Source organism: Geotrypetes seraphini, chromosome 1, assembly GCF_902459505.1.
Source record: "Geotrypetes seraphini chromosome 1, aGeoSer1.1, whole genome shotgun sequence".
In the NCBI taxonomy this organism is placed as follows: Eukaryota; Metazoa; Chordata; class Amphibia; order Gymnophiona; family Dermophiidae; genus Geotrypetes; species Geotrypetes seraphini.
Window position 1 is genome coordinate 442118138 of NC_047084.1, and position 27574 is coordinate 442145711.

General features: G+C 41.1%; 1 protein-coding gene across 5 annotated transcripts in view; it reads left to right on the plus strand.

Moving 5' to 3' along the window:
- MOB3B (MOB kinase activator 3B) overlaps positions 1 to 27032 on the plus strand; it is a 200919-nt gene extending 173887 nt beyond the window's left edge. For 4 of the 5 annotated variants that reach the window (XM_033919933.1, XM_033919903.1, XM_033919913.1 and 1 more), the window contains exon 4: positions 25023 to 27032. In XM_033919933.1, coding sequence (XP_033775824.1) covers positions 25023 to 25052 — 30 coding nt within the window. In that variant the 3' untranslated portion in view covers positions 25053 to 27032. Of the gene's footprint in view, positions 1 to 519; positions 582 to 25022 lie in introns of those variants that run through there. The other variant, XM_033919943.1, reaches the window with a different exon arrangement.
- Positions 27033 to 27574: the final 542 nt, after the last annotated feature.

Below are 27574 nucleotides of genomic sequence, written 5' to 3' on the forward strand. Positions count from 1 at the left end.
ATGGATCAAGTGCTTATCCAAATAGTCTGCTTCTGTGGGAGGGGAGTATGCAATCAAAAAGAGGCATCTTGCCAAGTACTTGGACCTGAATTGGCCACTGTTAGAAAAAGGATACTGGACTTGATGGGCCTTCAGTCTGTCCTGGTATGACAATGCATATGTTGTTATACAGTATAGCATATATAAGCCGATTATGCACACAACGACATATATGCACCTATGTACATAAATGCCAAAATTCTGCCTAAGCGTTACATTTCTGTATATCTTACATAGAATGTATTTTACAGATAAGAATACACATAGGGAAGAGCATGAGAGGGACTTATACATGTAAATTGTATTCTATAAATTATGTGTTTATATTCATCATTTAGGCATGGGTACTTAAACCAATTCTATGGCTCTACGAGTGCTGAAGCCTAAATTATAGGGATGTATTTCACTTGTTAAGCTAATATTACCTCTGATACAGATACATGCTTTTCAACACAGGCTACTTGTTTGTTCTTCCTTTAGGAAATTTAATGGGATATGGGATTTCAGTAACAGGAATATGTTTGCCAGGCCATCCGCCTCAAGTATGTCGCATTCAAATGTTTCAAATATTTGTCTAGAAAGTATTTTGGGATTATGTTGGAATGAATGGTGCTCTTTCCTGTGTGCTGTTAGTGTTCCAAGATACTTTTGGTGCCACTCAGTGGAAATCTTAAAGAATGCAACCTGACTCTTCAGTAATACAGAAAAACCTTGGTTTGCGAGCATAATTTGTTCAAGAAGCATGCTTGTAATGCAAAGCACTCGTATATCAAAGCAAATTTCCCCATAGGAAATAATGGAAACTCAGACGATTCGTTCCACAACCCAAAAACTTTAATACAAAATATTTTACGTACTTGTATTGCAAGACCTCGCTCATTTAGAAAATGTCACTACACTCCTGCAGCATCGGAGAGGGAAGAACCATTGGCTCAGTTGTGATTATGTGATGCGTGTATACTGTATGTACTCGTATTGCAAGACTTTGCTTGTATATCAAGTTAAAATTTAATCAAATGTTTTGCTTGTCTTGCAAAACACTTGCAAACCAAGTTACTTGCAATCCAAGGTTTTACTGTATATTGTTTTATGATGCCCTTCACCTTTACAGGTTTCTTGAACACAGTCCCAAAATATCCTTATAGTTGGTCTCTCTACAGAGCCAAGGAGATAAGTAAATGTAGTTCTTTGAAAGTACACTTCCCCCTCCATATTCGCGGGGGTTAGGGGCAGAGTCGGCCCGCGAATATGGAAAAACCACAAATAATATTCGGGCCGGTTCTGCCCTTATCCCCTGCTTCCCCCGGCTATTTCTAACCCTGTGAGCCCCCCCCCCCCCCTTAAGCCTTACCTGGTGATCTAGCGGGTTTTCAGGCAAGAGCGATCTTCCCACGCTCCTGCCCTATGCAGATCGCTCACAGGAAATGGCTGCCTTGAGCTCCTGTAGAGTCTCGAGCCATTTCCTGTGAGCGATCTGCATGGGGCAGGAGCGTGGGACTATCGCTCCTGCCCTGAAAACCCGCTAGACCACCAGATAAGGCTTAAAGGGGGGCTTACAGGGCTTAAAATAGCCTGAAAAATGAAAGTATTTTTTTTTTGTTTAAAACCACAAATAAGCGAATCTGTAGATACAGAATTCGCAAATACGGAGGGGGAAGTGTAGAAGGCAAATAAAATTAGAGCAGGCTTTTTTTTTTCTTTATCTGCCTTCTTGATTGTGGCAAAATGATCAAGAAGTGTAGGACAAGCTACGGTGTGCGAGACCAAAGAAAAAAAGCAAAAAATAATGAAATTCAGAATCCGCTGTTAAAAAAGGAGTTTATAAAACCTATTTTTTAATCAGAAATGGTCTTTTTAAAACTTACACGGTGGTATAAGTGTGTGAGTACGCACACAGTAATTTGGGCAGAGCTGTGATGTACAAATACATGCACAAAATTTAAACCAGGTTTGAAGCAATTATAAATGTATAGATCAGCATTTGGACGCTAAAGCGTTTGCTTCTGTCTGCCTTTAGAACTTAGCTTCTTGCATCAGTGTCCTGTTATAAAATCAAAAGAAACAGAAGCAGTGGAATCCAATAATCTTGACGTGATGTTTGTTAGAATACAATAAAAACTCCACTTCACAGAGTGTCTGACATGACAGTTGGTTGGTTGGTTGGTCTGTGGACTTCCATTTCTGACTGGAATATTTGGGCATTTGTTGTCTATTCTGTTATAAAAACAGGCACAAAAAGATAAACTTATTAATTTCTCTCCACCTGTCAAACATTTTATAAGCATAAGCATGTAGTAAAACGTCATCTTGGTTTAGACAACTATAGATATTAAATATAGATTTATACTCCTTTTGTTGTTAGGTGCCATCGACTCATGCTCGAGTCCTAGCAACTTGATGAATTGCAGATCTAAAAAGAAATTGGTTTTGTACTAGTCCAGTAAGGTCCTCCAAAGTCATCCCCATGGTTGTTTTCAATATGTACAGCCATCTGATCGCAGATCGCCGCCTTCGCTTGGTTCCTTCAATCTTCCCAAACATGATGTCCTTCTCCAGTGATCTCTCTCTTCTGATGATGTGACCAAAATCAAACAGTCATAACTTCATCATTTGGGCTTCGAGTGACATAGCCGGTTTGATCTCTTCCAGAATTGATTTGTTAGTTCTGGCAGTCCACGGCATGCCTAAAATCCTTCCCCAGCACCAAAGCTCCTAGTACCAACAAATGTCCTCTGGTGGACTGTGTATAAATGTAGGTACAGCTTAAGAGCAGAGGGCAGAAAGAGGAAGCATGTTTTGACAAGGAAAGGATTTCTTTTGATTAAACAATATTAGCACAGGAAACAGGCTCTGATAATCAATGACTGCTGCCCAGAATAATGGTCATTGCGCATTTGTTCAGATAGATTTTCTCCTAAGCTCTGCTCAGTTAATTTAATAAGGCATATGTGCAATAAATTAAGCCTTGAAACTAGGACTATACTCTTCATGAAAGAAATCTGAAAGGAATGCCAGTTGCCAATGATCAGAATAAAACTTGGAGGTCAATTTTCAAAGATGCCTGTCTTTGGAAAAATAGGTGCCTATTAAGAATGCGCATTTGTTAACATGCATTTAGTTTGTTAGTATGCCTTAAGTGCATGCCAATCAATTTAATGCATGTTAACCTACAAACTTATGTTTTACTTGGGTTTTCATTCTCAACATGGAGCCCTGGTGCTGGCTAAAGCAGGGTTCCATGCCTGTGTCCCCTGTGATAAGAGGATGACAAACAATGCTGACCATGAGATGGGTCATCTGCTTGCTGTGAGTGTGGAAGAATGTCTACAATGGTCCAGACAAATCACCTCTTCGGACCCTGGGAAAATTATGAAACTGAGGAGCGCCTCTTGAGAAATTCTTTGGTGCATAAGCTAGTTGGCTCTGCACACTGTCCCCATCATTCTGTAAAAAGTCACCTAAAGTTAGGTGTCAATTTGTTGTAAGCTCTTCCGAGCAGGGACTGTCTATAAACGTCAAAATGTACAACGCTGCGTATGCCTTTCAGCGCTATATAAGTGATAAATAGTAGTAGTGTTCCATAATTTTAATGTGCAGGGGGAGGTTCATGGGTGGGGCATGAACAAGTCAAGTTTCAAGTTTATTAGGATTTTATATACCGCCTATCAAGGTTATCTAAGCGGTTTTTACAATCTGGTACTCAAGCATTTTCCCTATCTGTCCTGGTGGGCTCACAATCTATCTAACGTACCTGGGGCTATGGAGGATTAAGTGACTTGTCCAGGGTCACAAGGAGCAGCGTGGGGTTTGAACCCACAACCCCAGGGTGCTGAGGCTGTAGATCCAACCACTGCGCCACACACTCCTCACTATAATAATTATGCATGTAACTTATAGAACAGTATAAAATTGTGCACTAACATGCTGCATTTTGTTGCATGAGTTTGTTTGCCATTGACATGGCATAAGTGGGAGTGCCTAAATGTTGGCACATAAATATTGACTACTGCTAGTATTCTATAATTGAATCTGGGCACCTAGATGAGTGCCCAAGAGGCAATTCTATAACAGGGCATCTAGAATTAGGAATCTTGAGGGAGCGTAGGCCAGGATTCTCAAAAAACCCGCATTAAAAAGCGACGGTCTGCTAACCCAGTTGTTTTGATACCGAATCTAAAAACCCGAGACATTCTTAAAAAATTGCGCATGCAAATGAGGTCGGCAAACAGCAGCAAAGATTCGCTAAATTTGCATGTGACCATCGCTGGTGATAACAATGGGTACGTGCGCAGAAAAACGCCGTCAACGCCATTAAAAAAAAACCACAACAGCAGGAGAGATGCCCACACTCTCTCGCTGCCCTAAAATCCTGGCCACAATCCCCCCTGCAGCAGAAGAGATGCCCACTCTCTCTTGCTGCACTAACTATACTCCCCACCATGACCCGAGCGCCGGTCCCGTAGTAGGAGAGAATCCCACTTTCTCCTGCTGCATTAAACCCGACCCAACTGCCCACCCCCCCATCCCGCAGCAGGAAAGATGCCCACTCTCCTGCTGCACTAAACTACCCGCTGCGACTCGACCGATCCCCCACTTAGTAGTCACCCCCATCTCTGCCACCCCCTTCCCCATTACCTCAACAGATGAGCCAGAGGGACATGGACACTGCTGCTGCTGCGTCATCTGTTATGGGAATTGATGCACCAGGGAGGGGCCTGAGGCTCCGATTGGCCTAGGTTGTGTAAGGCTCTTCCCATAGGAGCAAGGGAGCAAGTGGCGCAATCGCGAGGAGGGCTGGGAAGGGAAGCAATGTGACAAGATACTTTACTGCTGGGACAAGGCTATTCACCGCACCACAGGGCGGTGAATGGCCTTGTCCCTGTACCCATGGCGACCAGGGTTTTTCCTCCCTGTATCAGCGGGTTACCCTTGGCTACCCGCAGGTAACAGTCACCGTGTCAATCTCTACTACAAATCTCTGTGAGCTAAGTAATTCTGAATTTGCTTTAAGCATACTATCCCTTTCCCCTCAATTTTATACCCTACTTTCAGCTAATAATTTAAAAATTAAAAAAAAAATTAATTTAAAAATAAAACTCTCTTCGTTTACTTTTTTGGGGAAGTTTGGTTCTCATCTGCTTGGTTCTTTGCTGAATTAAGGACTTATATACCCACCCCTGGGTTTGCTACTGATATATAGACAACCCAATAATCAAGAATACTTCTCAGTCAATTCCCATACCAACCAATCAGAATGACTTTTATTCAGTGCAATCGTTGTAGTACTTTATACAACTCCAGAACAACTGTTGCTAAGTAACTGAAGAGAGTGGGCATCTCTTTCCCCCCCTCTGAATGTCCGCGGCAGGAGGGATGCCCACTCCTCCTGCTGCAACCCCCCCCCCAAAAAAAAAAAAAAATCATGGGCAGGGAGGGATGCCCACTTCCTCCTGCATGACCCCCCACTCCCCGAAAGGCATGCCCCTGACCTGCCCACCCAGACTCCCATCAATACCTTTTTTAGTTGGCTGGGCAGAGGGATGCTTCCTCCCTCTGACCGGCAAGCCCACCTTCACAAAATGGCGAAGAGTCCCCTTCTCAGTGCATTGTGGGATGCACCAGGGAGGGTCTTAAGGCCCTGATTGGCCCAGGCGCCTGAGGCCCCTCCCATAGGAGGGGGTCTTGGGCGCCTAGCCCAACCAGAATCTTAGGCCTCTTGGGATGCACTGGGAGTGGCTTAAGATTCTGATTGGTCAGATCTCTTAGGCCACCCCCCATCCCTTAGGCCACCCAGACGTGGTGAGACCTGGACAACAGCAACAGTCATGACGCCAACTGTGGAAGCCTAAGAGAACAACTAGATGGGTGGCTAAATTGAAGGCAAATTATATGTAAATTTGGATAAGAGATGAGGAACTGATCATTAGTTAATAATAATAATAATAACTTTATTTTTGTATACCGCAATACCACAAAACAGTTCAGAGCGGTTTACAGGAGAAGAGACAGTACATTTACAGCGAAGATACAGAGAGTTAGATTAACCAGTGTAATGTAACCAGTAGCAATAACAAAATAATCCAGTAACAATTACAAGGGAGTGCAGAATGGGGATAGTCAAATCTGGGGGAGATGAGGTATATAGGTGAGAAGGGAGAGGAAAGGGAAGGAAGGGAGGCGGGGTAGAGTTAAGTAGATTGGTTGGGAGGGATGGGGTTAGAGAAATTTATCAAAGAGGTATGCTTTGAGAGATTTCCTGAAAGATAGGTAGGATGGGACAAGAGAGATGAGGGTGGTCAAGCAGTCATTCCATTTGCCAGCTTGGAAAGAGAGGGTTTTGTCCAGGAATCTTTTGTAGATACATCCCTTTGGCGAGGGGTAGGCAAACAGGTGGGCATTGCATGTACGGTTAGAGCCTGGGAACACAAAGTGGCGTGACAGGTATATCGGGGATGAGCCAGTTAAGGATTTGAAGCAGAGGCAGGCAAATTTGAAGATGACCCTTGCTTCAATTGGAAGCGAATGAAGTTTTCTGTAGAAAGGACTAACATGGTCTGACTTTTTGAGGCCATAGATGAGGCGGACGGCGGTGTTCTGAATGAGTCTTAGACGTTTAATGGTTTTCTTGTAGGAACCCAAGTATATGATGTTACAGTAATCCAGGGTGCTTAAGATTAGGGATTGGACCAGCAATCTGAAGGTGGGGAAATCAAAGTAGTGTTTGATAGAACGGAGTTTCCAAAGGGTGGAAAAGCATTTTTTGACCTGGGCATTGGTATGGTCTTCAAAGATGAGGCAGCGGTCCAGGATGACTCCGAGAATTTTAATGGTGGGATTGATTGGATATGTTAGCCCGTTAAGTTGCAGGGTGGTGGTTGTTAGTTTGTGGTTGGGACTTGCAAGGAAAAATTTGGGTTTTTTTGGGTTTAGTTTCAGTTTGAAGCGAGTGGTCCAGTGTTCAACCATGGTGAGGACAGTTGAGATGTGTTGTTCTGTCTCTTGTGACAGTGAGGTAATAGGGATGATGATTGTAATGTCATCTGCATAAATGTAAGATTTCAGGTTTCGGTTCGATAACATGTGTTCCAGTGATGCCATGTAGATATTGAACAGCCTTGGGGAACTCCACAGGGGTTGCACCAGGTATGGGAGAAGGTTCCGTCATTGTGAACTTGGTAGGTGCAGTTTTTTAGGAAGCCTGTGAGCCAAGAAAGTACTTGTCCGGAAATGCCAATGGAGTCGAGGCAGCTAAGCAGTATGTCATGGCCTACTAGGTCGAATGCACTGCTGAGGTCAAACTGGAGTAGCAGTGCGCTGTTTCCCAGTGAGAATAGTTGGAGGAGGTGATCGGTTAATGAGGCTAGAACGGTTTCCATACTATAGTTGGTGCGGAATCCTGACTGGGAATCGTGAAGGATTTTAAATTTTTTTAGGTAAGCCATGAGGTTATGATTGACAAAATCTTCCATGATTTACAGCATGTGTGGCAAGCTAGTCCAGATGTAGAGTAAGTGGATACTTAATAACCAGATGTTTAACTTTGGCAAATTGCAACCTGTAAACTGTATATTATGTATATTGGTATTAGATCCCTAAAATGTGTCAAGTTAGGATAAAAACTTGCACAATAACTATGGCAAATTGTAACCTGTTAACTGTATATTATACATTCTGAGCTCTTTGGGGTTGAAGGGATAGAAAACGAACGAAATAAATAAATGTATTATAGCTTGGGAGTAGAGCCAGGCTTTCACCCACTTTGTAAAATAGAGGTATGAACCATAAGTATAGTTTTATCACAGTAAGATAGTCTTAAGGATGTGTCCCAAGTCTTGCCAAAGTAAATCAACACTTCCATATTAATAAGAACATAGTTTTGTTTATGTTCTATTGTAAGCCACATAAACCACCAAAGAAAACCCTCCAAACATTGGACTGGAAACAAGTTCTCACTTAACTCCATTACAGCCCATCGGAGAGTTTATGCAGCCATTTGTCTTCATTGTCTTTTAACAATCATATACAAAGCATATACAGTATTAGCTAACTAGTGTCGTCCATTCAATTCTATTATGATCAGATTGGTATTCTTCCGAGTTAAATCTCATCTAATTAGATCTGCTTCCACCATGATAGCTGAGCCGAAATCTGCATCGCTAGAGAGCATTTGCAAAGTAGTCACCTGGTCCTTGCTCCATATTTTACTTCAATCAGAGACCATGCCTTCATTCAAACTTGAACAACCCTTCATAGAAAGTCTTCAGCTCTTGGGTAACCAAATGAATGGATCGCTTCTCAGTAGGTAGAGGAGAGGAGGGATAAGGGAGATGTGATAAGAAATGGGCAGAGATTTAATAGTAGACATTCAGAATATAGCTGTATAGCTGCCCAATCCCTCCTGCCGCCAACCCCCGCTAACATCCACGGCAGGAGGGATACCCAAACACTACCCCCCCCAACCCACCCATAACTTCTCCCATAACTTTTTGTAGAATGCCGGCCGGAGAGATGCCCACTCCCTCAGGCCTGCCTCTTCTGAATTGCGGGTCTTCCCCTTCCAGGTGCATCCTGGGATTCACTTGGGAAGGGCCTAAAGCCTTGATTGGCCCAGGCACCTAAGGCCCATCCCATAGGAGGGGCTTTAGGCGCCTGGGACAACCGGAGTCGTAGGCCTCCTTCCCAGTGCATTCTGGGATGCACTGACAGTGACCTAAAACTTCGAATGGCCAGATCCCTAAGGGTGCTGGTTATAGAATTGCAGCTTTGAGGAGTCCCTTGCCATTCAACTGATGGGGGGGGAGGGGGAAAATCATCCTGCCGCTCTTGGCTACTGCAGTCTAGTGCCCAAGAGAAACGGCTGAAATGTAGGCCTGGGTTTTCCAAGCCTATATTTCAGCCACCTATCTTGGTGCAATTCTGTAACCAGTGCCCTGGAATGATTGACAAGCGATCGGTGGCTGCTTTTAAGGCGGCCGCCGACTAGGGCGCAGGTTACAGAATCAAGCCCTTAGTGCAAGAAAGAGGAATGAGACTTAGGTGTGATTGTATGTGGTGATCTTAAGGTAGCCAAACAGGTTGAAAAGGTTATGGCAAAAGCTAGAAGGATGCTAGGGTTCTTAGGGAGAGATGTGACCAGTAGGAAAAAGGAGGTATTGATGCCCCTGTATAAGACTATTGTGAGACCTCATTTAGAATATTGTATACAATTCTAGAAACTGCACCTTCAAAAAAATATAAATAGGATGGAGTTGGTCCACAGGAAGGCTACTAAAATGGCCGGTGGCCTTCATTATAAGGCATATGGGGACAGACTTAAAGATCTCAATACGTATACTTTCGAGGAAAGGCAGAAGAAGGGAGATATGATAGAGACTTTTAAATATCTACGGAAGCTCCAGAATGAGAGGGCATAGGATGAAGTTAAGAAGTGATAGGCTCAGAATTAATCTAAGGAAATGCTTTTTTACAGAAAGGGTGGTAGATGCGTGGGATAGTCTCCTGGTAGAGGTGGTAGAGATGAAGACTGTGTCTGAATTCAAGAAAGTGTGGGGCAGGCACGTGGGATCTCTTAGGGAGAGAAGGAGATAGTGGATTCTGTGGATGGGCAGACTGAATGGGCCATCATCTTTATCTGCCATCATGTTTCTATGTTTCTAAGTGCTTGGAAATTATTATTTATATAGAAATAAATATTTTCCAGAGAAGGGAAAATGGTAAAACTAGAGGCCATGAATGGAGATTGCAGGATATTTACATTTAGGAGTAATGTCAATTAATTCTTTTTCACAGAGAGGTTGGTTAATGCCTGGAATGCCTTCCCAAGGGAGGTGGTAAAGCCGAAAATGGTGACAGAATTCAAAAAGATGTGGAATGAATACAGGGGATCTCTAATTTGAAAATGAATAGTATAAAAAACAAAAAACTTACATTTTTGTATGTGTGTGTGATATGTCTAGTGATGCTTAATTGGCGACTCCAGCTGTGAAGAACTAAGGCTGATACTAGGCAGACTCATACAATCTGTGTTCCGTATATGGGCTGGAGAAGGTTTCAACGAAAACTCCAGTAATTTGGAACGTGAGGATAGTGCTGGTTGGACTTTGTGGTCTATCCTGCAAATGAAAATATGGTTTGGATAGGCTGGAGTGGGCTTTGCTGGCAATTCCAGTAGTTGGCACCTAAGGACAGTACCAGCAGACTTCTATGGTCTATGTCCCAGAAGTCAGCGAGACAATTTAATCATGAATTAATAATGAGTGTGACTATTTGGCATACTAGACGGAGCATTCTGGTCTTTATCTACCATCATTTATAGGGTTAGAGGGCATGTCCGGATTGCTTTTCAAATCCTGGCACTTTGTCCGGGGTTTGAAAAGCAAATCGCGTTGGGAAGGGCGTGAGGCTGAGGGGGCAGGGATGGGTGGAACTGGGCAGGTTTAGGGGTCCGGATTTTACATACGTAAAATCTGGTAACCCTAATATTACTATGGAGTAACCCTGAGTTTAGGAGTTGTCCACTTCTAGACTGATTCAGTCCTGCAAGCTCTGTCCTCATCTGTGCAAGCATCAAACACTTTAAAATCATAAGTGTTCGATGCTTATGCAGTTAAGTCAGAGCTTACAGAAATTGGGCACGAACAGGGCCAGCCGTAAAACTCGCGGAGACGGGATGGGGAAATTGATTTCCTGTGGGGACAGCGACAAATTTGTCCCCGTGTCATTCTCTAAATGAGTATTCTCTATACCCATCTTAAAATTAAACCGTACCATGCAGTAATCACTTGATGCCAGATTATCAAAAATGTGGGCACCCACTTCGCTAACAGCTTCTGCAAACCCAGCTGCTCGTGGATTATATACCCAACATAAGAACATAAGAATTGCCACTGCTAGGTCAGACCAGTGGTCCATCCTGCCCAGCAGTCCGCTCATGCGGCGGCCCTCTGGTCTAAGACCAGCACCCTAACTGAGACTAGCCCTACCAGCGCACGTTCTTGTTCAACAGAAACTTTTCTAACTTTGTCTTGAATCCTTGGAGGGTGTTTTCCCCTATAACAGCCTCTGGAAGGGCGTTCCACCTTTCTACCACTCTCTGGGTGAAGAAGAACTTCCTTACGTTTGTACGGAATCTATCCCCTTTCAACTTTAGAGAGTGCCCTCTCATTCTCCCTACCTTAGAGAGGGTGAACATCCTCTCCTTATCTACTAAGTCTATCCCCTTCAGTACCTTGAATGTTTTGATCATGTCCCCTCTCAATCTCCTCTGTTCGAGGGAGAAGAGGCCCAGTTCCTCTAATCTTTCACTGTACGGCAGCTCCTCCAACCCCTTAACCATCTTAGTCGCTCTTCTCTGGACTTTTTCGAGTAGCTTCGTGTCCTTCTTCATGTACGGCGACCAGTGTTGTACACAGTACTCCAGGTGAGAGCGCACCATGGCCCGGTACAGCGGTATGATAACCTTCTCCGATCTGTTCGTGATCCCCTTCTTTATTATTCCTAGCATTCTTTTCGCCGCCGCCACACATTGCATCAACGACTTCATCGACTTGTCGATCAGAACTCCCAAGTCCCTTTCCTGGGAGGTCTCTCCAAGTACCGCCCCGGACATCTTGTATTTGTGCATGAGATTTTTGTTACCAACATGCATCACTTTATACTTGTCCACGTTGAACCTCATCTGCCATGTCGCAGCCCATTCCTCGAGCCTGATTATGTCAAGTTGTAGATCTTGCAATACCCCTGCGTCTTCACTACTCTGAATAGGTGAATTTTATCACCTCGCTTGTCGTACCTATGTCCAGATTGTTTATGAAGATGTTGAAAAGCACGGGTCCAAGCACCGAACCCTGCGGCACCCCGCTGGTGACACTCTTCCAGTCCAAGTATTGTCCATTTACCCCATCCTTGTATATCTGTAGTGTCTCAGCAATTGTTGTAGCCGATATTTGCTGATTTGCCAAAATCAGGTCATGGATAGGGTCAACAATTTCAGAAGTTGACCTTGTGGCCTCCCAGACCTTGCTGCATCTTCAGTCTCAAAATCTCCATGCTGAAAGTTTGCACACCAAGTCTTCACTGTGGAGTATGATGGACATTTGTCACTCAATGTTTGCATTATACATTTATGGATTTCCTTTGGAATTTTCTTCTGCAGGAATAGGAACTTCATGACAGCTCAGAGTTCCACACTTGAAAATTCTACGCTTTTGTTTGACATGATTCAATCAATGATCTGAAACAGTGTCAAAACATAGCATTACAATTCTGTAAATTAGCACTTTGCAAAATAAAATAGCCCTCTTTTCAGCTACAGTGGCAAAATGACGCTCAGAATTTAGGAAATTGGTTGGGATGAGAACTTTTCAGCACCCCCTCGTAAAACAGGTAAAATTGAATCAAATTTTTACTCTCTCAAAAAGTACAAAAACTGGGAGACATTCAATGTTGTTATATGGAAATAGCTTTAAAACAAATAGGAGGAAATATTTTTTCAATCAAAAAATAGTTAAGCTCTAGAATGCGCGATACACACCAGTTTTGAAAATATATGTACCATAAAGTGACCTAGGTACTGGAGAAGAGGATAGGTTAGTAAGAAGCTAGGTTTGTTTAAAGGTAGGGGGAACAAAAAGGTACATATTATACAAGGTCCCTATTTTTTTGCTTTTGAAAAAGTTGGGGGGAAGGAGGTTAGAAAGAAGAGTTGTGGGAATGGGGTTGATATGTTGCTTAAAGGTCATGCTAATGGTTTATATAGATAGATATGTATCCATGCCAAAATGTGCAAAAAAGTAAAAAAAAAAAAAAAAAAGAGAATGAAAAAAAAAAATTCTACAGAAAAAACAGAGCCAAAAGTAACCAATTTGCTAATTTTAGGACATGGCTACTTCTCCAGCTGCAACTCTGCATTTTCCATGTAGTAATTTTAAAATGTGTTTTATTTTATCAGAAAAGCATTTTTATTTTAAGTATATAAAAATTGCAGTGTGCCGATAAGGGATATACCCAGTGGTAACAGGATTTACCACCAAATAATTGGTGAGAACTTAAGACATCTGAAGTTAAAAATATGCTTGGGATAACTGGCAATTTCAGCCAAGAGAGACTGAAGTAAAAATGACATTTAAAGAAACCAACGAAAACAATTTGCACGGAGTCTTTTTCTTTTTTTCAGATATCAGGAACGTCATTTTAGAAAGGCTTTTTTCATATGGGGGAAAAAAAGGACATTTCTAAAACTGCACAGCTAGATACAAACACGGCAACATTTGAGGACAAAGATTTAGGCAAAATCTTTGTGCGCAGACTGTGAATGAGTAGATTTGGCCACTTATTCAATCACACAGCTAGCATGCAAAGGGGCCAAGTGCATAGCCATGAGGGGACCTGGGCCCCCCACTTTGCACTCGGGCCCTCTCCAGAACTCCAATGCCCCCTTTTACCTTGCTGGCAAGGATGCCAAACCCTGCCAGCCAAATAACTACAGTGCTACCACTCCTTGCTGTTCCTTTCCTGCTCTGACCTTGCCAGGACTCACACGTGGTCCGAGAATGTGTGAGAAGTCCTGGCAAGCCCGGAGCAGAAAGGAAGCAGAGGGGAGCAGCAGCGCTGTAGTAATTTGGCTGGCGGGGCTTGGCATCTACACTAGCAAAGGTACTGTTAGCTCGCATGCACGAGGGAGGGGAGAATATGTTGGCCTCCTGTTTACTCTTGGTCCCCCCTTAAAATGCAGGGCTGGCTACACTACTGTTAGGGGCCCTTTTACTAACCCAAGTTAGGTACTAACACGCACCTAATGCAGCTTAAAATGGCATACCATGGCATGCACTTGGCATCCTACGATAAGTGCCAGATCAGCACATGGTAATCATGACTGTATATTGGTATTAGATCTCTAATATGCGTTGAGATAGGATAAAAACTTGTACTGTAGCTAAGGCAAATTGTAACCTGTTAACCTATTAAAGACTTGTTCAGCAAATCTCTGGAGAGGGGAGTGGTTCCTGGGGATTGAAGGAGAGTGGATGTGGTCCCTATTCACAAAAGTGGTCACAGGGATGAAGCAGGAAACTACAGGCGAGCCTCACTTCAGTTGTTGGAAAAATAATGGAAGTGTTGCTGAAAGGATAGTGAACTTCCTAGAATCTAATGGGTTACAGGATCCGAGGCAACATGGCTTTACAAAAGGTAAATCGTGCCAAACGATTGAATTTTTTTGATTGGATGACCAGAGAGCTGGATCAAGGACATATGCTAGATGTAATTTACTTAGATTTCAGCAAAGCCTTTGATACGGTTCCTCATAGGAGGCTGTTGAACAAACTTGAAGGGCTGAAGTTAAGACCCAAAGTGGTGAACTGGGTTAGAAACTGGCTGTCGGACAGACGCCAGAGGGTGGTGGTTAATGGAAGTCGCTTGGGGAAAGGAAAGGGGAGTCCCTCAGGGTTCGGTGCTGGGGCAGATCTTGTTCAGTATGTTTGTGAGTGACATTGCTGAAGGGTTAGAAGGAAAATTGTGCCTTTTTGCAGATGATACCAAGATTTGTAACAGAGTAGACACCGAAGAGGGAGTGGAAAATATGAAAAGGGATCTGCAAAAGTTAGAGCAATGGTCTAATGCCTGGCAATTAAAATTCATAGAAACATAGAAAGATGACGGCAGATAAGGGCCATATAGCCCATCAAGTCTGCCCACACTATTTACCCACCCCCTTAAGTCTTCTGACCCCTTAAGTATAATTGTAATTATACTGTGCAATGCAAAGAAATGCAGAGTAATGCATTTGGGGATTAATAATCAGAAGGAACCGTATATGCAGGGAGGTGAGACACTGATATGCACGGATGGGGAGAGGGACATTGGGGTGAGAGTGTCCGAAGATCTAAAGGCGAAAAAAATAGTGTGACAAGGTTCTGCCAGAAGGATTCTGGGCTGTATAAAGAGAGACGTAACCAGTAGAAGGAAGAAGGTGCTGATGCCCCTATACAGGTCATTGGTGAAGCCCCACTTGGAGTATTGTGTTCAGCTTTGGAGACCATATCTGGTGAAGGACGTAAGAAGACTTGAAGTGGTCCAGAGGAGGGTGACGAAAATGATAGGAGGCTTGCGCCAGAAGACGTATGAGGAGAGAGACTGGAAGCCCTGAATATGTATACCCTAGAGGAAAGGAGGGACAGGGGAGATATGATTCAGACGGTCAGATACTTGAAGGGTATTAACGTAAAACAAAATCTTTTCCAGAGAAAGGAAAATGGTAAAACCAGAGGACATAATTTGAGGTTGAGGGGTGGTAGATTCAAGAGCAATGTTAGGAAATTCTGCTTTATGGAGAGGGTGGTGGATGCCTGGAATGCGCTTCCGAGAGAGGTGGTGGAGAGGAAAATGGTGACAGAGTTAAAAGAAGCGTGGGATGAACACAGAGGATCTAGAATCAGAAAATAATAGTAAATATTGAACTAAGGCCAGTACTGGGCAGACCTGCACAGTCTGTGTCTGTATATGGCCGTTTGGGGGAGGATGGGCTGGAGATGGCTTCAATGGCTGGGAGGGTTTAGATGGGCTGGAGTAGGTTTTAACGGAGATTTCGGCAGTTGGAACCCAAGCACAGTACCGGGTAGAACTTTGGATTCTTGCCTAGAAATAGCTAAGAAGAAAAAATTTAAATTGAATCAGGTTGAGCAGACTGGATGGACCATTCGGGTCTTTATCTGCTGTCATCTACTATGTTGCTATGTATGTTAGCCTGTAACCCATTCTGAGCTCTTTGGGGAGGATGGGATAGAAAATGAAATAAATGAGCTAAAAAAAAAATGTTTTGAGGGGACAGAGAGTGGTTGTTCTGCAAAATGCTTGAGTACCTGAATAAATTCATGTAAATCGTTCTGAGCTCCCCTGGAGAACGATATAGAAAATTGAATAAATAAAATTGAATAAAATAAACAGTATAGGAATACTGCGTGAGCCCCGACTGCCTACAAAATGGCCATTAATACAAAAAAATAGAAAATTAGCTATTTTACAGCTGCAGTAAAAATGGCCTTAACGCTAAGGCCACCTTTTGCTGCAGCTTAGTGAAAGGATCCTGTTGTGAGCTGAATATTCATGTAAAGACAACCAGGTAAACCTAAACTGAATATTTTATACCCAGAGAGTATTTGATTATCTACCTCTTGTGCTTATGCAAGGTGTTAAACTGATGACAAAAGAGAAACAAAGCGGGCTATTTATGTCCAGAGTGTGTGTTAGCTTGATCAGCAGAATACAAGCCTTCTCACCCTACTCGGCAAACTTGTATCAACCCTACTCTGCTGAGCTAATCTGCAAGAGAATAATTCATTCTGAATGCTTATGCCATCCGTGGCCTCTTTGTTGTGGCTGTCAGCGCTGGTAACTGCTGATGCCAAGCTACGAGAGAGAATTTTATTGTTGAGCATCTACCCCCAGGACACCAGACCTCTTCTACTAAACCGCGCTAGCGGTTTTAGCACGGGGAGCCGCGCTGAATGGCCCGTGCTGCTCCAGACACTCATTTTCTATGAGTGTCTGGAGCAACTTATTAAACAAGTGACACAGACCCCCCCCCCAAATGCTTTCAAATGGCAATGGCATTCAGCCCCCACCAGGTATATCATGGTAAAAACCCTTGCAGACCTGCATCAGGTCCCCAAGCTATCCGTTTCCCCCAAGACTTTTTTTCAAGCACTGCCTCTGTTCAGAAGTTAATCAAACTTTTTCTGTCAATTGAACACTTGATGGGACTTTCTCAGATGGGTCATATTCATTAAATATTAATAATAACTTTATTTTCCTATACCGCCAACACCCAAAGAGTTCTAGGTGGTTCACAAAGTAAGAGGACTGAACAATTCAGTGATGAAGCAAAACACATAAGAAGAACAGTACAATATATCTTTTTATAAAACTATAGTATGAATACTATGATATAATCATCAGTCAGGTAACAAATTTTTTAAACAAATAAGTCTTAACTAATTTCCTGAAAGTGCAATAAGATGCCGTCTGTCGAATCATATCATCTAACCAGACTTGAACTTTACCTGCTTGATAGGGCAAGGTGCTATCAAAAAACTTTTTATAACGGCAATTTTTGGGATTAGGGAAAAGTAAATAAACCGAAGCGCCAAGTAGACTTAATTGGACTATACAATTCAAAATGAGAAAAAAAAAAAGGTAAGATGGAGATAGCCCTCTGCATTCTAATTGTTGAAACTATGATAAGAATTTTTCCTTTAGGTACAGAATAGGCCCTTTTTCAGTAAAGCTGTATTTTCTGTTTTCAAAGACATTAAGGGGAATCCTTTCCAGTGGAATTATGCATAACTTAAGGTTGATTTCTGTATTATAACTCAATATTGCTATAGAAATGATTAATGGTAGTAGTAGTAGTGAGGGCAGTTTTGGGTCCAAAAGGGCTGAATGAGAGCCGACAAATATCTTCCTACTTGGGATCATGACACCAATAACGCTTCTTGAAATTCCTACTAGACCACCTGACCTTGGTCACACATGCAGAACACAGATAAACCCTATACAAATACAGGACCACAAACTAAGGGCTCATTTTACCAAGGTGCGCTAACTCCGCGCTATGTGCCAAGAACTTACGCCAGCTCAATGCTGGAGTTAGCATCTAGCGCGCGCGGCAATGCAGCGCATGCTTAAAACCGCTAGCGCAGCTTAGTAAAAGGAGCCCTAAAAGTGCTAAAATACACAAATGAAACTAAGATGCCAGACTCTGCAGGCAGTATCCCACCAGAGAAAGAGAGAAATACTTTTCTTCCTGAACAGTGCAAAATTTAGACAGCAGACTGAAATATGTCAGTTTTGAGAATTTGCATCACTAAATTGAAAATAAAATCATTTTTCCTACTTTTGTTGTCTGGTGATTTTATTTTTCTAATCATCTTTTCCCAGACTCTGGTTGCACTTTCTTCTGTTGGTGCTCTTAGCTCCGTTTCCATGGCTACCTTATCCATTTGCTGCTTTTCTTACCTTCTTCATTTTATGCCCTATATCCATCTTTGAAAAAAGCTAAAATCCCCAGATATAAACCAAGAAAGGTTGAAAGCACTGCACACAAATAAGCCACAACCCTAAATAAGGGCGATATAACTATAAATATATAAATGCGAGGCCTCGGTGCAATAGTAAAAGCTATGGTGCACTGATTACCAGTGCTCCTGGCTTACCACTTGAAAGCGGGGCTCTTTCTCAAGCCACGCTGTGCACCATCATAGGCCCCACATGTGCAGGCCGCCCAAGAGGTCTTGGAGGACCGCCATTGGCTTGCAGGCCTTGCATTGAAGCCCACTGTTATAACTTGTTTCTGTTCTTAAATTATTTAAGAAAAAACTTTAGGGTCCTTTTACTAATGCATGCGTGCTAAACGCTAACACGTCCATAGACTATAATGGACACATTAACATTTAGCACACGCTAATATTTAGGGCGAGCTAAAACGGTTAGTGCACCTTAGTAAAAGGACCCCTTTATCCTTAGTAAAAAGACCCCTTTATCCCCTTTATTGTACAATATTAGCCAAGTTGGGAGCACCACTGAAGCATGCAGTGTCATCCTTGAAGTTAATCTGAAAGGTTTTGCATACACTTTAAACTGGTCATGAGCAAACAGAGCCATCTAAGGTCTGCCACACTATATCCATATGAGTGACCTAATTTTTTATTATTGTTTTATTTAAAAAAGCTTCTACTCCATTTAAATCCTAAGCGGGTTACAAAATCACATAAATATAATACAAATGCCATATAAAATACATATAATTCAATTTACCAAGCCACTCAAATTTTCAAAAAAACTTTCTGAGAAATAAACTGCTATTAGATATCTGTTCCTATATTTAAACAGTGACTGATATATTTCTCAGTAGCAATCAGTAACAGTCCTCAGCGACACCACCAGGGACTCAGTACATTCATAGTCCGTGGCTTTAAGTGTCCTCTCCTCATCGGACCTATTTAAACTTACAGCCTCTTTTACAAAGTCGCACTAGCGGCTGCTCTATACTAATAGCCCCGAAGCCCAAAGAGATTTAAAGGGCTTTTGGGCCATTGCTGCGCGGCAGCCGCTAGTGTGGCTTTGTAAAAGAGGCCTTTAATTTTTACTTTTTTAAATTTTATTCAATTTAATAATACTATTAAATATATAAGTACTTAGCTTAATGGTCGATATGCAGGGATGTCAGGCCAACATGTTTCACCTATTAAAGTTTCTTCAAGGCAATAATCCCTCTCTAGTGTTTTCCTGGATGGGTTCTTGGTTAGCTTTCTCACTCCAGTCCTCCCCAGGGCTTGAATGCAGCCACAGCTAAGGAAGGTTTCTCTCCTTTGGGATCCTTGTACTTTGGGACTGCCTCCCTAATGATTCTCCTCTGTGGCAGATAAACACCTCCCTGCTGAACCCTGCTGAACAGTTAACCTAATAGCAGATATAAAATACATAAACATAATTAAAACAAACATAAAACCAATAACATATTACTCTTATATCTTCCTCCAATATTAAACAAAAAAAATAAACATACTTCTCCCCTCAAGAAAAACAAAAATCACTAATTATATAAAAATGGCATAGGATATTGCATATATTAAACCAACCTCAATTCAGGAAAAAACTTCATTAAATAAAGTAGTTTTTTAAAAAAACTTTAAATTGTTGTAATGCTCTGAAGATTATACAGACCTCTTTAATCGTGACCCAACACTATTTCTGCCGACTATACAAATCAGTCTATCTTGAGGTCATGTTCCCACCTCTTGGAAACATGCCCTCATTATGCCTCTTCTGAAAAAGCCAACCCTTGACCCCTCTGACTCTGCTAATTTTAGACCTATATCGAATCTTCAAAGTTTTAGAGAAGTGGTACACCATGGGGATAATTTGCATTCTTTACTCTGCTCTCCCTTTAAATACTCTTGGCTTTCTTTCACCATTGCTGAAACCTCTCTATAGGGATTCCCTAAATGTTCTGGTTCAGTAGTATCCTTTCAGGATGCTCCACACTAAACCATAGAGAAGGTTATACTGGTCAGGTATGTCACAAAGAACTCGCATACACTATTTGAATCGCATTCTACATTTGGCAATTTGTTGCTCAGTTCGTAACATATTTGCCCCCTCAAACTAAGGTGAATTAGTTGCAAGGAAAGAGAGTTATGAATTTACTGTTTGGACATTCCTTAACTGCTTGCTCGGTGCAGTTTAGAAATATTGCACATCTTTAAAACTAGAAGAACTCAGAAGGAGCACATTAACATATTTATGAAGATTGCTTCCAGTGCAATAGGCGAGACATTCTAGACCAGTGGTTCCCAACCCTGTCCTGGAGGACCACCATGCCAATCAGGTTTTCAGGCTAGCCCTAATGAATATGCATGAGAGAGATTTGCATATAATGGAAGTGAGAGGCATGCAGATCTGCTCCATGCATATTAGGGCTATCCTGAAAACCTGATTGGCTTGGTGGTCCTCCAGGACAGGGTTGGGAACCACTGTTCTAGACCATAGGGTTATTTCCCCATACTCGCATGCTGTGCAGGAAGGACAGGGTAGGAGTCTGGAATGTCTCACCTATCTATTGGAAAAGAGCTTACCAGGGTAAGTGCATAATATGAAAAGGGTCATCAACTTGACATTGCCACTTACACATCTCCCAACCTCAACACACAAAACATCCACATCACCAACGGCTCTTGGAATCCAACCTTATGGTCCGACCACTACAAGTACACCTTCACCATCAATTGGATGTATAATAAAATCAAACCTATTCCAATCACAACCAGCTTCAAATCCAGACAGAAAATCGAACCCATTACTTTCTGGGACACAGTAGACCCATTACTAGACTTAAACAACCACAAGGAGTTCATAAACACATGGCGTTACATTAGTGAAACCACTTTGAACAAACTAGCACCACTAAAAACAAAAAACAAAATAAGCAGACCATCAGACAAATGGTATGACACTGAACTCATACAACTAAAGAGGCAATGCAGACAACTAGAAAGATCATGGAAAAAACAGAAACAAGACCACATTAAAACAGAATGGAGATCCCAAATCAAACAATATAAAATCAAACTGAAGGAAAAACGTAAAGACTATTACTCCAAACTCATTGGCACAGAAAAACTAGACACCAAAAAACTTTTCAGCATTGTAAAAAACCTCACAGATACCAAACCCTTCCTCGCCACCCAAGGAACCCAGACTCCAACAGCTTCACAATCAGATCTACATTCAACAATTCCCAAAATATCATTGAAGAGATACCAATAAAACCCACAAATGACGAAGCCATCTCAGCAGATAGGACCTGGACCAACTTCCCAACGACACAATGGTCAGACCTGGGCCTGCTATACAAAAAATACAGCAAATCCTCCTGTGATTTGAACAACTGTCCTCCTTACCTATTAGCAACAGCATCTACCAAATTCATTACTTGTCTCACGTTATGGTTGCAAACCACTCTCAAGGAAGATCAATTCCCTCCAGAACTTGGAGAAATAATAATCACCCCCATACTAAAAGATCCCAAAGGCCCAATAGACAACCCAACAAATTATAGACCAATTGCTTCTATCCCACTATACATCAAAATCATCGAGGGTCTAGTTGCACAATATCTATCCAATTACCTTGAAGACCACAACATTCTACATCCAACTCAATCTGGTTTCAGAGCCAATCACAGCACAGAAACATTACTGGTATCTTTACTTGATATAGCCCGACAGCACCTCAGCAAAGGAAACAAGTTACTAATCATCCAACTCGACCTTTCAGCAGCATTTGACTTAGTAGATCATCTAATACTTCTTCAGACACTAGATGCCATAGGAATAACTGGTAAAGTTCACAACTGGTTCCAAGGCTTCCTTCAAACAAGATCATATAGAGTTAAGTCAAAAGATATTTTATCTGAACCATGGACAAACCCCTGCGGAGTACCACAAGGATCCCCACTATCGCCCATACTATTCAACTTCTTCATAGCTTCCTTAGGCACTGCCCTAGACGCCCTAAATATAACATCTTTCAGTTACGCAGATGACATAACCATCATTCTCCCATTTGACATACAAGACCCCAGCTCCAATGAACACCTGATAACAACACTAGATACTGTAGAAAAATGGATGAAGAACCATAAATTGAAACTGAATGCAGAGAAAACCAAATTCCTACTACTAGAGAAGGAACAAAAGCAATCTATAACAGAACTGGAAGTAAATACAATCAAATATCCCATACAGAGCACTCTAAAAATTCTAGGAATACAACTAGATAGACGCTGCACTATGCAGACACAGATACACAAAGTCATACAGAAGGCATTCTTCACCATGCGAAACCTAAGAAAAATAAGAAATTTCTTTACCAAAGAACACTACAAGATCATTGTACAATCCCTCACACTCAGTAACTTGGATTACTGCAACAGCCTCTACCTAACATGTCCTAACAATATGATAAAACAACTACAGACAGTTCAGAACACTGCCATCAGACTCATCTACTGTCTCAGCAAATTTGACCACATCACTCCCGCCTATATAGACTCTCACTGGCTTCCGATAAAAGCAAGAACTCAATTCAAGTTCTATTGTTTGCTGTTTAAGATAACCCATGGAACTGCCCCATGTTACCTAAACAACCGCCTAAACCATTACCGCTCATCCAGATCAAGAAGAACTCAAAACCTATTCACCTTCCCACCTAATAATGGAACCCGTCTTAAGAAACTATACGACAGCCTTCTAGCGACACAGGCAGCAAAAATTGACCCCACAATCACCAAACTAATGATCAATACAACAGACATCAAAGTGTTTCGAAAAGAAATCAAAACATTTCTATTCAGAAAACACGTCATTACCAACTAATATCCTCCCTTTATGCACAAGCTCTCCCTCAATAGAATAACACATTAATTCAATTCTTAGAACCTTTCCTATCATACATACTCTGATTCCTATATAAACATTTTCCACACTATCCAATAAATTTATTAATTCATTATTAGGTAACTTCCAATCTGTAAACCGTATATACTGATAATCTCCACTATATTCTGTTATCACTTGATTCCCTTGATATGTAATTCTCAAAATTGAATCCTCTACCACACCATGTAATGTACACGAATCACTGTTATGTAATTTATCTAGATAATCTATATTACGCAATTCTTTTGGTAATTCCTATAATTTGTATTCCGCCTTGAACAATATATAATGTATAATGTATTCGAAATTAATTTTCCTATGAACTGTTTTCCTACCTTCTACTCTATGTTTATAACCTAACTAATTTATTTTTCTCAAGTACTTTAGCAAGAATGTGAGCTTTTGGGACAGTCAGGGAATTCTAAGTACTTTCTCTTCATCTTAATTAATCTTACTTATTGCATTTCTTCTGTTTATACTGTAAACCGCTTAGAACCTCACGGTACAGCGGTATATAAGAAATAAAATTATTATTATTATAACATCCTGAGTAAAAATGGTAAAAGGGATTGTATAATATTTGTTGGTTACATACTTTGTCCTTGAAGAAACTACAATAAAACCTTGGTTTGCGAGCATAATTTGTTCCGAAAACATACTTGTAATCCAAAACACTCATATCAAAGTGAATTTCCCCATAAGAAATAATGGAAACTCCACAACCCAAAAACTTAAATACAAAATACTGTATGTACTTGTATTGTAAGACCTTACTTGTTTAGAACAGTCGCTACACTCCTGCAAGTGTCAGAGAGAGAAGAACCATCGGCTCAGTTGTGATGATGTGATGTGTGTATACTGTATATACTTGTATTGCAAGACCTTGCTTGTATATCAAGTTAAAATTTAATAAAATGTTTGCTTGTCTTGCAAAACACTTGCATACCAAGTTACTTGCAATCCAAAGTTTTATTGTACTATGTAGTGTACATGGGAAAAAAAATGGCATAGGATAATAATAATAATAATAACAGCTTATATACCACAATACCGTGAAGTTCTATGCGGTTTACAAAAGATTAAGCAAAGGTACAAACTGACTGACTTCAAGAGGGGAAGAAGAAAGAGAAGTAATTAGACAGGAAATTCATTGTTGAGGAGAAAAGTGATCAAAAGGACAGTAGGTCGCTATTGAGAGGAAAGAGATAAGTGGATCAGTTGTCAAGATGTTTTAGAAACAGGTGTGTTTTTAGACGTTTCCTAAATTCCTCATAAGTAGAGGGCGAAAGTAATTGTTCTAGGTCTTTACCCCATGATGCTTGATGTGAGAGAAGGAATTCATGGTGTTTTTTCAGTTTGCAACCTCTCACTGGGGGGGGGGAAACGAAGTTGGAATGTGAACTTCTCTTGTGTCTGTTGGTTGAGAAGGAGAAAAGGTCAGTAATGTATTTGGGGGCAAGTCCGTGTAATGCTTTAAAGCAGAAACAGGCAAATTTGAACTTTACGCGTGCCTTCATCGGCAGCAAATGTAGCTGCTGGTAGTAGGGTGTCACGTGGTCAAATTTTTTTAGTCCAAAGATTAGTCTGACTGCCGCATTCTGCAACAGTTGTAGGCGTCGCATATTTTTTTGGGAAATTGCTAAATAGGCGATGTTACAGTAGTCAAGCAGGCTTAGGACGAGGGATTGGACTAGGATTCTAAAAACCGATGTAACAAAATAAGCTTTAAGGGATCTGAGTTTCCAGAGAGTGAAAAATCCCTTTCTGATTAAGGAATCTACTTGGTCTTTCATGGTTAGGCATTGATCCAGAGTTACACCTAGTATCTTTATGGAGGGCTGGATAGGGTAACTAAGGTTATAGGATGTCTTTACAGCAGTAAGAGGAGCTGTAGGATCTAGTCTAGATTCTGTGGGGAGAGCTTAAGCAAAGCATAAACCAATAATTTTTCTCTTGTTACAAATACATATTTCTTCTTGTGTTTTACAGAAAGAAATGACTACTAGGATGTGTCCTTGAGGAGCTGCTGCTGCAAAAGAGAATAGACTGTTTCTTTACATGCGGAGATTCCTTAAGCTTGAGACATCAGGCCCTGGATTTTCCTATCACAGTCGCATCCAAGTGTACTCTTAACCTTAAAATGCTGCTAACAACTGCCTTTGGAAACTGTGGATTAAAGGAACTCACTTTTTTTCTCATTTGTGAATTAACTAGGGCGAACTCCTGCAGCCAGAAACAACTGACAAACTCTTGATTTCTGCCTCCTTGCCCTGCCAAACTCAGGCTGCCAATGATTATTCTATACTAAGTTATGGAATTTTTATTTTTTAATGAAATCTGTTTTGATTAGAAGTGTTATTACTCTTTTGTGTCCAACTTCAGCACATTTTTTAACTACAGAGCCTCGCCGCTATTTTCTACACATGCTCTTCTGTAATTTGCAAATGATCGAAGACGCTGAGGGTCTTCGTAAGAGGTGGAGGTCCAGCCAGTATTACAAACATTCCAGAGCACAGTCTTTCCTTCATGTGCTTTTGTTTTTTAAATTTTAGTTTGTTAAAATTATCAGTAATCATGAGGGTTTGGGGGTCAAAAAACTTCTCATTCACAATTCCTGAAATCCAGTCCTATAAAAATAAGATGTTGGGTTTTTTCCTGCTCCTTCAACTGCCCCATTTAGCATCCAGTTTTTACATTTATTTATACATTTTTTCATTTATTTTATCCTGTTTGCCCTTGTTTGAGCTTTTACAGTTGCTTTTAAAAAAAGAATGTAAAGACTAGCGAGTCCTAAATGTGCAATTTTGCCAGACTAACCACTTAAGTATTGTATGGCTGTCTTTAGAGCTCCAAAGAAAACTTTTTTAAAATAGTAATGACCACTTTTAGTTAGTAAAAAGCTATGTAGGAAATTAATTGGAATTAATTATCATAACTGGAATAACCACACTGGTAAGAATCACTAACTGTAGCCATGTCTTGTTTGTTTGCATCCTGAATCATTATGGGATTTGCAGGCTGCCTTTTTTCTTAAGGAAAACCAATATTAAACCGAGGATGTCTGGAGAGGGATTCATAAGAGGATTAGTCTGCTGGAGAAGCTAGAACTTTTTAAATCAGAGAAAAATAATGGTCTCTGCTTCATTTTGAATAAATTTTTGGGAAATGGCTAGAAAAAAACCAATAGCATGACTTACATGTAACACTATCACTATCTCCCCCTTTTACTAAGCCGAAATAGAGGTTTGTATATGACCCGGAGCATTAAATTCCTATGAGTGTCAGAGCTGCATTGGAGCATTTAGGGCTGCAGTACAAACCTCTATCATGGCTTAGTAAAAGAGGGCCTATACTGAGTTGTGTAATGGGGGTCATTGTTATTCTAGCATGATGAGAGACGTGCCACATTGGGTCTTAGAAGTTTCTTTTCTGCTAAGTTTTGAGAAAAATCTGCCCGTTTTACTGATGTATGACACTACATCCAAAGGCGCAATGTTTTCCTTATTCCTGGTTGTTTGGGAATATGTGAGATGGAGAAAAAATTCTGAGTTTATTGACCAGCTCAGCTTTTCATAGTACTCGTATATAAATCTTTGTGTGTTAAGGCTGCAGAGAGATAATATTTTAAAAGTAATTTTTCTTCCTATGTGACCTCTTATAAAATACTGAGCAGCATAAAAGTACATGATTTGACATGTTAGCATTTATAGGAGCGATGTACTTGATTATAAAAATCATTTCTAGTTTCTGAATTATTCAGACATCAATAATAACAATTTATTGAAGTCTCTCTCCTAATGTGACTGCCTCTAGGCTTGGAATATGTGTCCTATTCTTATAACAGCGAGTGATTAGGTGTACAGTGTATTATTATCATTATAGCTTATTTGTATATATGTGTATTGTTTTGGTTGTCCTAATTTGTGACCCCTGTATAAAATTTTAAAAAAATTACACATGAATTATTTGAAAATGACAAGCTTAATAAACTATTTCTGAAAAGATCAAGTGTATGTTTGTGAATAGAAGGACTGGTCTGAATAAATGGCTGACCAATTGAAATACTGAATGAGGGGAAGATTCTCAAAACTTTTAACGTGGTCACTAAACCAATTCCAGTCAGTTTAGCGTTCTTGTATTTGAGCGGCAGATTATCAAAACGGCTTACCATGATCTTTTCCGAGCTTCCTAGCAGTCTCCTTCTGCTATGCAAATGTATTACAACGAGGTCATTAATATTTAAATGAGCACTCCGGGCGATTCTCTATTATCGTTTTCTGGCAGGTCTGAGCCTTATTTCCTGGTCAGTATCTGAGTTCTGATTGGCTTAGGCATTGACAGGAAAGTAAGGCTTGACAGCTCACACCTGCCAGAAAATTGTGTCACCGCCAAGCAACATCCCCCCCCAAACACTGGGAGGGATACCACTCCCTCTCGCTGCCAAGCAACAACCTCCTATGTGAGGGGCCTTAGGCATCTGGCCCAATCGGAGCCTTAGGCCCCTCCCTAGATGCACTAGTTAAAAACTCTCCTTGTCTAAA